The following is a 13891-nucleotide window of genomic DNA, read 5'->3' on the forward strand; positions in this document are numbered from 1 at the left end:
GAAGGAGAAATAAAATACTTTACAGACAAACAAATGCTGAGAGACTTTGTCACCACCAGGCCTGCCCTAAAAGAGCTCCTGAAGGAAGCACTAAACATGGAAAGGAACAACCGGCACCAGCCACTGCAAAAACATTCCAAATTGTAAAGACCATCGAGACTAGGAAGTAACTGCACCAACTAACGAGCAAAGTAACCAGCTAACATCATAATGACAGGATCAGATTCACACATAACAATATTAACCTTAAATGTAAATGGACTAAATGCTCCAATTAAAAGACACAGACTGGCAAATTGGATAAAGAGTCAAGACCCATCAGTGTGCTGTATTCAGGAAACCCATCTCACGTGCAGAGACACACATAGGCTCAAAATAAAGGGATGGAGGAAGATCTACCAAGCAAATAGAAAACAACAAAAGGCAGGGGTTGCAATCCTAGTCTCTGATGAAACAGAATTTAAACCAACAAAGATCAAAAGAGACAAGGCCATTACATAATGGTGAAGGGATCAATTCAACAAGAAGAGCTAACTACCCTAAATATATATGCACCCAATACAGGAGCACCCAGATTCATAAAGCAAGTACTTAGAGACCTAGAAAGAGACTTAGACTCCCACACAATAATAATGGGAGAATTTAACACCCGTCTGTCAACATAGATCAACGAGACAGAAAGTTAACAAGTATATCCAGGAATTGAACTCGGCTCTGTACCAAGCGGACCTAACTAATAGACATCTACAGAACTCTCCAACCCAAATCAACAGAATATACATTCTTTTCAGCACCACACCACACCTATTCCAAAATTGACCACATAGTTGGAAGTAAAGCACCCCTCAGCAAATGTAAAAGAACAGAAATTACAACAAACTGTCTCTCAGACCACAGTGCAATCAAACTAGAACTCAGGACTAAGAAACTCACTCAAAACCACTCAACTACATGGAGACTGAACAACCTGCTCCTGAATGACTACTGGGTACATAACGAAATGAAGGCAGAAGTAAAGATGTTCTTTGAAACCAACGAGAACAAAGACACAACATACCAGAATCTCTGGGATGCATTCAAAGCAGTGTGTAGAGGGAAATTTATAGCACTAAATGCCCACAAGAGAAAGCAAGAAAGATCTAAAATTGACACCCTAACATCACAATTAAAAGAACTAGAGAAGCAAGAGCAAACACATTCAAAAGCTAGCAGAAGGCAAGAAATAACTAAGATCAGAGCAGAACTAAAGGAAATAGAGACACAAAAAACCCTTCAAAAAATCAATGAATCCAGGAGCTGGTTTTTTGAAAAGATCAACAAAATTGATAGACCGCTAGCAAGACTAATAAGGAAGAAAAGAGAGAAGAATCAAATAGATGCAATAAAAAATGATAAAGGGGATATCACCACCGATCCCACAGACATACAAACTACCATCAGAGAATACTATAAACACCTCTATGCAAATAAACTAGAAAATCTAGAAGAAACGGATAAATTCCTCGACACATACACCCTCCCAAGACTAAACCAGGAAGAAGTTGAATCTCTGAATAGATAAATAACAGGCTCTGAAAGTGAGGCAATAATTAATAGCTTACCAACCAAAAAAAGGCCAGGACCAGAAGGAGTCACAGCCAAATTCTACTAGAGGCACCAGGAGGAGCTGGTACCATTCCTTCTGAAACTATTCCAATCAACAGAAAAAGAGAGAATCCTCTCTAACTCATTTTATGAGGCTGGCATCATCCTGATAACAAAGCCTGGCAGAGACACAACAAAAAAAGGGAATTTTAGACCAATGACCCTGATGAACATCAATACAAAAATCCTCAATAAAATACTGGCAAACTGAATCCAGCAGCACATCAAAAAGCTCATCCACCATGATCAAGTGGGCTTCATCCCTGGGATGCAAGGCTGGTTCAACATATGGAAATCAATAAATGTAATCCAGCATATAAACAGAACCAATGACAAAAAGCATATGATTATCTCAATAGATGCAGAAAAGGCCTTTGACAAAATTCAACAACCTTCATGCTAAAAACTCTCAATAAATTAGGTATTGATGGGATGTATCTCAAAATAATAAGATCTATCTATGACAAACCCACAGCCAATATCATACTGAATGGGCAAAAACTGGAAGCATTCCCTTTGAAAATGGGCACAACACAGGGATGCCCTCTCTCACCACTCCTATTCAACATAGTGTTGGAAGTTGTGGCCAGGGCAATTAGGCAGGAGAAGGAAATAAAGGGTATTCAAACAGGAAAAGAGGAAGTCAAATTGTCCCTGTTTGCAGATGACATGATTGTATATTTAGAAAACCCCGTCATCTCAGCCCAAAATCTTCTTAAGCTGATAGGCAACTTCAGCAAAGTCTCAAGATACAGGATACAAAATCAATGGGCAAAAATCACAAGCATTCTTATACACCAATAACAGACAAACAGAGAGCCAAATCATGAGTGAACTCCCATTCACAATTGCTTCAAAGAGAATAAAATACCTAGGAATCCAACTTGCAAGGGACGTGAAGGACCTCTTCAAGGAGAACTACAAACCACTGCTCAATGAAATAAAAGAGGATACAAACAAATGTAAGAACATTCCATGCTCATGGGTAGGAAGAATCAATATCATGAAAATGGCCAACTGCCCAAGGTAATTTATAGATTCAATGCCATCCCTATCAAGCTACCAATGACTTTCTTCACAGAATTGGAAAAAACTACTTTAAAGTTCATATGGAATCAAAAAAGAGCCCGCATTGCCAAGTCAATCCTAAGCCAAAAGAACAAAGCTGGAGGCATCATGCTACCTGACTTCAAACTATACTACAAGGCTACAGTAACCAAAACAGCATGGTACTGGTACCAAAACAGAGATAGAGACCGATGGAACAGAACAGAGCCCTCAGAAATAATGCCACATATCTACAACCATCTGATCTTTGACAAACCTGACGAAAACAAGAAATAGGGAAAGGATTCCCTATTTAATAAATGGTGCTGGGAAAACTGGCTAGCCATATGTAGAAAGCTGAAACTGTATCCCTTCCTTACACCTTATACAAAAATTAACTCGAGATGGATTAAAGACTTAAATGTTAGACCCAAAACCATAAAAACCCTAGAAGAAAACCTAGGCAATACCATTCAGGACATAGGCATGGGCAAGGACTTCATGTCTAAAACACCGAAAGCAATGGCTACAAAAGCCAAAATTGACAAACAGGATCTAATTAAACTACAGAGCTTATGCACAGCAAAAGAAACTACCATCAGAGTGAACAGGCAACCTACAGACTAGGAGAAAATTTTTGCAATCTACTCATCTGACAAAGGGCTAATATCCAGAATCTACAATGAACTCAAATTTACAAGAAAAAAGCAAACAACCCCGTCAAAAAGTGGGCAAAGGATATGAACAGACACTTCTCAAAAGAAGACATTTATGCAGCCAACAGACACTTAAAAAATGCTCATCATCATTGGCCATCAGAGAAATGCAAATCAAAACCACAATGAGATACCATCTCACACCAGTTAGAATGACGATCATTAAGAAGTCAGGAAACATCAGGTGCTGGAGAGGATGTGGAGAAATAGGAACACTTTTACACTGTGGGTGGGACTCTAAACTAGTTCAACCATTGTGGAAGTCAGTGTGGTGATTCCTCAGGGATCTAGAACTAGAAATATCATTTGACCCAGCCATCCCATTACTGGGTACATACCCAAAGGACTGTAAATCATGCTGCTATAAAGACACATGCACACGTATGTTTATTGCGGCACTATTCACAATAGCAAAGACTTGGAACCAACCCAAATGTCCAACAATGATAGACTGGATTAAGAAAATGTGGCACATATACACCATGGAATACTATGCAGCCATAAAAAAGGATGAGTTCATGTCCTTTGTAGGGACATGGATGAAACTGGAAACCATCATTCTCAGCAAACTATCACAAGGACAGAAAACAAAACACCACATGTTGTCACTCATAGGTGGGAATTGAACAATGAGAACACATGGACACAGGAAGGGGAACATCACACACCGGGGCCTGTTGTGGTGTCGGGGGAGGGGGGAGGGATAGCATTAGGAGATACACCTAATGTTAAATAATGACTTAACGGGTGCAGCACACCAACATGGCACATGTATACATATGTAACTAACCTGCACGTTGTGCACATGTACCCTAAAACTTAAAGTATAATAAAAAAATTAAATAAATAAATAAATTTATTAATATAAGGTATTAGAAAAACTGAAGTAGCAGAGTAACTTCATTTGATAAAAGACAAAACAGAAGAAGGATATCCAAGTGCCCTTGTGGTTTGTCATTGTTTATTTAATAAGCCTTTATTGAAATACAACATTCATCTGGAAAAGTGTAGACATCGTGATGTAGAGTACAATGCCTTGCCTGAAAGTGAACAGAGCTGTGTAATTACCACCCAGGAAAAACAAAGAATACAAAACATTGCCAGGCCTACGGAGGCTCCTCCTGCCATTTCCAACGGCCTCTCTCCTACTAAAGGTAAGCACCATTCAACTTCTCAATACCACATATATTTCTGCTATCTCTTTTAAAATTTCTTTTGAGAATAAAATAGAACTATGCAAGTTTCAGCATTTAGATTATTCTTCTCAGAATGTTTCTGACATCCATCTGTGTTGCAGTATAGTATTATATTTTATGAATATACAACAGCTTATTTCTCTACTCTTTTGTTGTTGGAGACTTGAGTAGTTCTCAGTGTGGAGCTACCAGAAACAATGCTGCTGCAAATACAAGAACACATTTTCTGGTATGTACATATGTGAATTTCTGCTGTGCATGTTCCTGAAAGTGAAACTGCTAGGTCATAGGGGATGTATATGCTCAACTGATTCTGCTGTAAGGTTATGTTTGTTTGTTTGTTTGTTTGTTTGTTTTTGAGATGGAGTCTCACTCTGTCACCCAGGCTGGAGTGCAGTGGCACGATCTCGGCTCACTGCAACCTACGCCTCCCGGACTCAAGTGATTCTCATGCCTCAGCCTCCTGAGTAGCTGGGATTACAGGAGTGCGCCACCAGGTCCAGCTACTTTTTTGTATTTTTAGCAGAGGCAGGGTTTCACTATCTTGGCCAAGCTGGTATCAAACTCCTGAACTCAGGTGATCCGCCCACCTCAGCCTCCCAAAGTACTGGGATTACAGGTGTGAGCCACCTTGCCCGACCCCTGATGTAAGTTTTTTAAATAGCTTTCTCTCATTCGTGAAGTGCTTCTTCCTCTCTTTTGCCCTGTTTTTCATTGGCTATTTCACCTTTTCTCCATTGATCTTAAACTATAGAAAGCTTTATATTAACTCTGTTTTATAGTGCCAAGGTACAGGCTATGCCTCTAAAGCTTACAGCAAAGTGGCCTGATCTCCACGGCAGTCAGATGGGTTGTATAAATGGAAAATGTAAAGCAGAAGCAAAGGACATCTAAAGGGTCATCACTTACAGTCGCTCTAATCTCAGAAGGTCTCCAAAGGTCTCTGGCTGTAGCATTTCTAGTTGGTTGAAATGAATATACCTGGAAGGCAAAAAATCAAGTTGGTTATTCCTTGTGCTGGTGAGTAAAATAAAATGTTTGAAGAATTAGCAATTGCTTCAGCTGAAATTATGAATTTCACTGGCCCCAACCACTATATATCACATACAAAAATCAGAAACTCTGAGATATTTTGTCTCTTCTGTTCGTCACAGTCCTGGGTCTAAAAACCTGATGTTCCAAAGGGGAATCCGAAGCCCACCCAGAAAGGAGCATGATGCTGCCCCCTTTTCCCAGGGAGCCTCTTGAGTCGATGCTAACTGGTTGTTGAAATTACTCTTTTACTCATTAAAATGTTTAAAGTAAGCAAAGTTAGGGTAATAATTAAGATTACAAACATAATAAGATACATTACAAGTGACCACATGCTTATTTACATTTCAGAACAGGGAGAAGTGTCCTGTCTGACGGAGTCAAAGGATGGCATATTTGATGTCATATGATCATCATACTTGAAATGAATTAATCTTAACCCTGGGGGATGGATGAGAAGTAATGTGTCTTGTTTTAATCCTTTTGGAATTAGGAATTAGACTTTTTCAGACCTTGGTATCCCCTCTGTGCAACTGATCCAGGAGTTATTTCCTAAGCTTCCATTTCAGAAAGGCTTCTCTTAAAGCAGGGCAACTGAAGACAGAAAGGCTTGCATTTCCTTCAGAAATCCTGTGATGAAATGGAGAAGCATGTTTCCAAAGCAGACAGCTGAGCAGACCTTTGTGAAGCAAATCTTCCCAACAGACAGAAAGATCCATGGGGAAGGCTGCACACTCCTCTTAGAAAATTTAAGTGTATTCCCTGCACCTGACTTCTGAACACAGCTTTTTCAAATAATCTCAGTGAAACCAACAGTGATATATAGCAGTCTATAGTGAACTGCTGAAGAAAGCACTGCAGATACAAAGTTTCCATGAAAAGTAACAAACTTTCACACCAAATTGGAAAAGAGGATATTGTACATTTATGTGGGAAGACACAGTGAATAGTACTTGATTTTGTCAAGGGGAAGCTCTCTGACTTGAAGTAATGGCAGGCAAGTAAAAAGAAAGCTTTACAACCCACGTTTGCATAAAATGTATTTATTTCATCACAGTTAGAAATATTTTTGAAAGGAGAAAAGAAAAATGTTTAAGAAAAAGAAATACTTTTACTTCATTCCTAGGCTTCCTTCTTATAAATCATTATTATAGTAAGAGTACTTCAGACACCTAATGAAAAAGTATAATAATCACAAGAGAATGAAAACCATGTCACTGGAAAGGTATGATTGTTTCAGACTGCCTTAGGTTGGATCCAGAATCAGTGCTACACTGTACTACTCTCTGAAATTCAGCATCCTGGCCCGTATCCCATGCATTCCTCCCAGGAGTTCTGCCCATTTTAAAAGTGGTGACATTTTACCGTGGTGACATTGTATAAGACCTGGCAATAATTGCCTTTGGGTTAGCATGAAACAACTTTACCTTGGTTGCCTTGAATTATACACACACTCACACTCACTAACAGACTCTCACACACACAGACACTCTCAGCTTCACACATACTTTCATACTGACAGACACACACTCTCACATTGTCTCACACTGACACACTCTGACACACCTACATGAACACACCCTCACATGCTCAGACTCCCTCATACCCACACATGCTCACACTCACACACTTACTCACATATACTCATATGCACTACCACACTTACACTAACACACACACGGACACTCGTGCACACTCACACTTGTTCACATATACTCTCACATACACTAACACACACCATCACACTCAGATACACATCTACACACACACACTCACCTAATCTCACACACTCACACTGTCATGCTCACACTCACACTGTCTCATGTACACTAACACACTTTCACGCACTGACACATGTATTCACATATATGCTCACATACACTAACACAGTCACACACACATACTCACTCCCACACACTCACACACTGTCCCCCACAAAATCATTACCTGTGTCATTGGTCTAGCACATTAAAAAGGAGGTAGGGGCTGGGAGAGTGAAAGAGGATGTAAGGGAGGAGTGTTAGGCAGAGACTGGCTGCTGAAAGCAGGGAAGAGAGAGAAGTCTCTGTGACTGCAGCGAAGAAAGAGTTAGAAGGAGGGTCCATTACAAGGTTTGTCTTCCCAAGTGAAATGTATCGCATGGTTGGATTCCAATCTCTGTGTATACTGGACAGGCCCAGGCCTGTAGAGTACAAATAGACATTTTATGAAGACTAGGAATAAGTGCTGATGAGGGCATCAAACTTAGCATAAAGTAAATAAGAGCAACAGCAAAAAAAAATTTATTGTCCTAAGTGCTTTACATGTATTTAGTCATTTTTAATTTTTGCAACTACACTGTGTGGTAGGTTCTATAAATACACCATTATTTACTTAGGAAAAATGTGGTACAGAGATAAAGTAATTTGTTCAATTTCACGCAGCCAGCCTCTCTAGCAGCAAGTGGGGGGCGGCCATGCACAGGCTCAGCTGACACAGATCACCCAGAGATGAGCTATGGAAACCTGATCCAAGAATCCCGGAGCAGAGCCTTTCTTGGGTATGGAAACAGATACTCCACAGGGAGAAGGAAAGTGCCCAAGGCCACAAAGCCAATCAATGGTAAATCCAAGTCACAAACCCAGCAAAACCCATCCTCTCTACACTCCTGTTCTCAGTTTGCCTACATTAGTGGCTTTTTAAATGTGAAGCTGTGGGGTTCTTAACTGGAGGCAAGCATCACATTCCAGTCATAAAACAACCTAATAGGTCACAGGAAAGGAGTCACGAGCCGGGTCTGTGGTTTAGCCAACCTAACAACTCCCAGATTTTCAAAGGGAGTATTCTAGCTTATGTATAAGCCCAGCAGAAGTGTTTTTTTTTCCTTTCAACTTTTTAATGCTTTGAAACAATTTATTATAAAGAAAACTTGAGTTCAGCAAAAGAATTTTTAAGTAGCACTAGTATTCCTGCCATCATTGATCAAATGTGCATCCTCCATAGTTTGCACAGGTGTCTGCATTGCTAGAAGTAGAAAGACAGCTTTCACTTGGGAGGGCATCTTACATACTGAGCCACCTAAAATTGGAGCAAAGAGACAATCTAAGGGGTAGAATAACATACAAAAGCTTATCCAATATCACATAGCTACTATGTGTTTTATTATCCACAGTAATTAATAATTATCGATTCAATATTTAAATATTTCACAGGTAGTAATTCATATTTACTATGAATTGCTCATAATTCATGGGAAATGCATAATCTCCTTTTCCACAATGCACCCACTGAGAGCCCACTAATCACAGAGCCCTGTCTATTCCCCATTCCAGCCATGCTTCCCTAGAATAAATCACTGCAATCTTAGACCCACCCAGAGATGCCCTGAAGGACAAATGTTTTCTGCTGGACTTCAATCTAATACACAGTAGGGTAAGCAACTGGTATTGGAATTCACTACTAATGAATGAGAAAAATGCATGTAAGTAGACTTTGTTCCTTGCAGGAAAGTAAAACAACCCAGAGAGTTCTGTTGATTATAGTGCAAGCATATTTAAGTTTTGTGTCCATATGATTTGACAAATTTTCTAACAAAATCTTTTTCAAAAATTTTTAAAACTTTAAGCCAATTTAAAGCAGTAGGATGTTTTAGGTTATATGTGTTTGATTTATGTGATGGCTTTAGCAGATTCAAATAAGGAGGGAGTCAGCTTTGATCTCCACTCCCTTCTGTGCCTTGATAAGATAGCAAGACTATCCTCTCCTACATCTTATTTTTCTAGGCTGTGGATAACCCTGCCATTTTTGGATATCTATTGCAGGTAGATAAATATGAATGATTACTTGAGAGGATTTTAAATCTGTTTAAGTCACTTCATAAAGTTTATATGTAAATGAATTACTAGTTATCCCTTTATTTAAAGCAGGCAGGAAATTATTGCCATTGTCATGTCATGTTGATTCATACTTAGCTTCCCCAGATGATTTCATCAACATCCATGGCTTCAATTATTATCTCTATGCAGAAGACCTACAAATTACATATCCAACCCAAATTTACCTCTAGGACCTAAATTCATGCACCCAATGTCTTCTTAAAATATCATCTAGATGTCTCAAGGAACCTCAAATCCAACATGTCTGAAACCCAGCCCAGGATCCTCCTTCACCATACTGGCTGTCCTCCATTTTTGCTTGTCTCAATTTATGGCACTGCTGTATATCTATTTGCACAACTCAGAAAACTAGCAATGACCCCTCTGTCTCCCTCACTCTCTGTATCTTACCCAATTCTGCGTTTTTCATTTTGCCTCCTAAATATCTCTTGAATGTATTCCATTCTCCTCTTACCCACTACTTCCACACTAGAGCAAACTATACCCTCGGTTACTAAAATACAAGAACAAACTGGTCTGCCTACATCTATCTGGTCTACCCTCAATAGAAATATAAGACCCTTAAATGGCTTTTAATTTCTATAGAAATAAAGACAGAACTTTTTTTAACAGAGCCCAAGTTCCAGCCTGGTCTTGCCTGTAAATGCCCTTCCAGTATCCACTTTATCCCCTTCTTGCTCTACCTCAATCCCAGTGCTCTGGCCTCCTCCCAGCCACATACCTGCCATACTCCTGCCTACAGCAGTCTCTGAATGATTGTCTTTGTAGCCCAGTAAACCTTCCCACCCTTCTTGCCTGGTAATTCTGGACCTGTTTTCAGATCTTACTGTGCTCTTTCCTTGGAAAGCCTTCCCTGAGCTCCTGGTCAAATCCCCCTGTTATGGGCTTACCCAGCATTGTACTGTTGCAATGTAATATTTGAGTGATTATGTAATCCATGTCTGTCTGCCCTAACTAAACTCTAAGATCCATGAAGACAGAAATCATATCTGATTTAAAGTAATATTCACATCCCTAGTTTCTTAGCAGAGTTTGACAAATAGATAGTCAGTACATAGTTGATCACTGAAAGAATGAATGACCAGCCAGTATTTTTGCATGAGCATTGTCTTTGCAAACGTGAGGATAAGACGTTGAACTTTTCATATGTTCTATGGTATAAAGCAAAAGATGGGAGTATGAACCCTAATAAAAGCTTTCTGAGTTAATATCAGCTCAACAATCTATAATGGCATTACATTTCCTTGGGGAAGAACCGTCCCAAACATTTACACAAGTCTGACTTTAGTAAGCTCTGTCATAATGTATGTTTAATTGTATCTCCTAAAACTTTGTAGAATCCTTGAGCACTAATGAACCTAGAGGGCATCTAGCAAAGTCTTCCTGGGGCTTCTCCAAGAGAATCCATCTCACTCCAAAGGGACATGTTTGAATCACACATTTTTGTGAGCACTGACAACACATTTGACATCTCTTATCTGAATAAATATTTATTTACACAACCACCCCGAGGTATCAGGCCACCAAAGTGAGGACAAAAATCTTCCTATGATCTTTAAAACATGCAGAGCGAGAACATGTGGTCAGAGAATGACAACAAAAATAATAGAGAGAGAATGATTCTCAGTGTGAGAAGTTGCTGGTATCGCTTTAGCTTTCAGCGTGAACTCACTGAGCCACATAAAAACAAATGTTCTGTGCCGTATGATCACCTTGGCAACCCCGATCTAAGGCAAGAGCAGAGATGGGGAGAAAAACACTATATTTATCTGTATCTAACTGCACAATCAAAATAGCATATACGGTCAATGTTCTCAACCTTTTTGTACAAAGTGGCTGCTTTTTATTTTCTCAAAATCCATGAGATTGTAAAGAAAAAAGGAGTACTGTTGGTAGAAGGAGGCTGCACACCAGAGTGTCTCTGTGTGTCTGTGTATGTAATTTTGCATGTGTCTATATGTGTGTAACATAAGCTAAGGACATCTGAATCTGAAGCCTGCAATACAGGGGATATTGAATATAAGATGTCAACAATCCTAGCACATGAAAAAGAGCTCAGAGGAAAAGCAGTTTGCTGACAGCTGGCTTGGAGATCCACCATGTCCTGCCTCACATCCACAGGCTGGGTGCATTGAGATGACACAAACTTTCTGTATAATAATCTCAGCTAAGATTAAAATAGGCACGCTTTAGCTTCATTGCACAATAGCAAGCAAGAATTATCTATTACACCAACAAATTATTCATACCATTCAGGAATTAATTAAACATCTGAATGAAGATCCTTATTTCAGAGCATGGTAAATTATTTCAACTGATTTTAAAGGAAAAATTGACTGAATTATCATAATCTGTTAGTTTCCAGAGAAAAGCTTTCCAGCATCTCATTTGCATGCTGTGCTAAAGTCAATAACAGTGTATTCTACCAAAATTCATTATAAAGAGAATTATATTTATTCTTAAAGAGTTAAAACCAGTTAAAAATCATACTGCACAAGCTTCACTCTTTGGGAAGTTATTTCAATCCTAAATTAGAATAGTTACAGAAAAAGGCTGGGCACAGTGGCTCACGCCTATAATCCCAGCACTTTGGGAGGCCAAGGCGGGCGGATCACGAGATCAGGAGATTGAGACCATCCTGGCCAACATGGTGAAACCCCGTCTCTACTAAAAATACAAAAATTAGCTGGGCATGGTGGCGCGTGCCTGTAATCCCAGCTACTCGGGAGGCTGAGGCAGGAGAATCGCTTGAACCAGGGATTCGGAGGTTGCAGTGAGCTGAGATTGCACCACTGCACTCCAGCCTGGGTGACAGAGTGAGACTCTGTCTCAAAAAAAAAAAAAAAAAAAAAAGACTAGTTACAGAAAAAGCCATGTTTCTACAATAGTTTAGATACAGTATGGTTGAGAGTTATGAAAAATCTTTCTCACTCTTTTTCAATCTCTGACTCTTTTTGCCTGAACTAATAGCTATAAATGTTCCATGTAAATCCAGTCTCTTCTTTCCAATCTACACTAGGTTGAATTATTTGGTGGTTCTTCCTGAAAAAATGCAGATTAGACCATCCCCTTTATTAAGGATCATCAATGTCTTCTCACTGTCTTTAGCAGGAATTCAAGGCATTTCAAGATTCAGCGCCAACCTGTGACTTTTCCCTCCCTCATAAGTCTGAGCACCCTCTAACCAAATTCATTATCTCTGGAATCTCTCCGATTTTTTTCATAGTGTCTAACAGTTAAAGTGTTTTCTCACCCATTTAAGCTCAACAGTACTTTTTTTTCCATTAAGGACTTAGTGACTGCTTGTGTCAGATGTAACTTCATTCCTCTGGCTCCTTTAGTATATTAAAACATTAATAAGTACTTATTGAGTGCCTGTGAAGTGTGAGACAAGATCCTTGACCTTCTCAGAGACTGGAATTAGGTGAGTGGTAAAATACAAGGAATCAATGACCACAGTCTTGTAGAATACTTATTATAATAATGGGATGCAAGGAATACCATGAGAATCCAAATATCTACATTAGATTTAAAGATAAAGAAAGGTTATACAAAGAAAAGGATTCTCTACCTAACTTTTGTGGACAAACAGTACTGACCTAGGTGCAAAAGAGAAAAGACAGTGTAGAAAGTGCGGAGACAAATGTATGTGAAGTGCAGAGACATGAAAATGCAGGACTCTTGCACAGAACAGTAAGGAGCTGAGCGGGACAGAAGCACTGGGTGCCTGCAGAACTCTGGAAAGATGGACTTGGGCAGGAACTGAATCACACATTTCCTTTGTGCTCAACAAGGTGATTTGAACTTTACCTTAAAGATATAAGGACACATGACAAGATTTAAAGAAATGAAATTTCTAAGTGAAATTTTTATTTTACAACATTGCCAGCAGCTATGCAAACAAAGGACTGGAAGTTAGCTAGAGAGAGACTCCAGCTAGAGCAATGGTTTGCAGTGGTTTTCAGCTTAGGATGATTTTGTTTTGTCCCCCTCCATCCTCCCAGGGAATATCTGGCAATGTCTGGAGATGCTTTTAGTTGTCGCAGCTGGAGGTGGTGGTGCTACTAGCCTCCAGTGGGTAGGGACCAGGGTGTTGCTCAACGTCCTATCCTACATGACCTGGGCCAGCCCCACAACATTACTAAGCCCAAAATGTCAACAGTGCCAGGTTGAGAAACACCTGAGCTACAGCCTGCTTTATTTTCTGAGCAGGAAGGAGTGGTGGTGACGATGCCTGCCATGTGGAGCCTCAATTGAAGGCTGCAAGAGCTTTTTCAAAGGATCCTAGAAAAATGAAATGATAGCAAACTATTAAAGGGGTGCCAAATAAGAAGGGGAAAGAATTAATAGAAGCAAAGTGAGGAAGACCCTGCACAGGACC

General features: G+C 39.6%; 1 protein-coding gene across 4 annotated transcripts in view; it reads right to left on the reverse strand.

The window, feature by feature from the left end:
• PXDNL (peroxidasin like) overlaps positions 1 to 13891 on the reverse strand; it is a 497888-nt gene that overhangs the window by 173100 nt on the left and 310897 nt on the right. For all 4 annotated transcript variants that reach the window (XR_010159545.1, XR_010159546.1, XM_519754.8 and 1 more), the window contains exon 5: positions 5513 to 5584. Coding sequence is in view for 2 of the 4 variants with exons in the window: in XM_519754.8 (XP_519754.6) it covers positions 5513 to 5584 (72 nt within the window). In the remaining 2 variants the exon portion in view is untranslated. The remainder of the gene's footprint in view (positions 1 to 5512; positions 5585 to 13891) is intronic.

Source organism: Pan troglodytes, chromosome 7, assembly GCF_028858775.2.
Source record: "Pan troglodytes isolate AG18354 chromosome 7, NHGRI_mPanTro3-v2.0_pri, whole genome shotgun sequence".
Taxonomy (NCBI): domain Eukaryota; kingdom Metazoa; phylum Chordata; class Mammalia; order Primates; family Hominidae; genus Pan; species Pan troglodytes.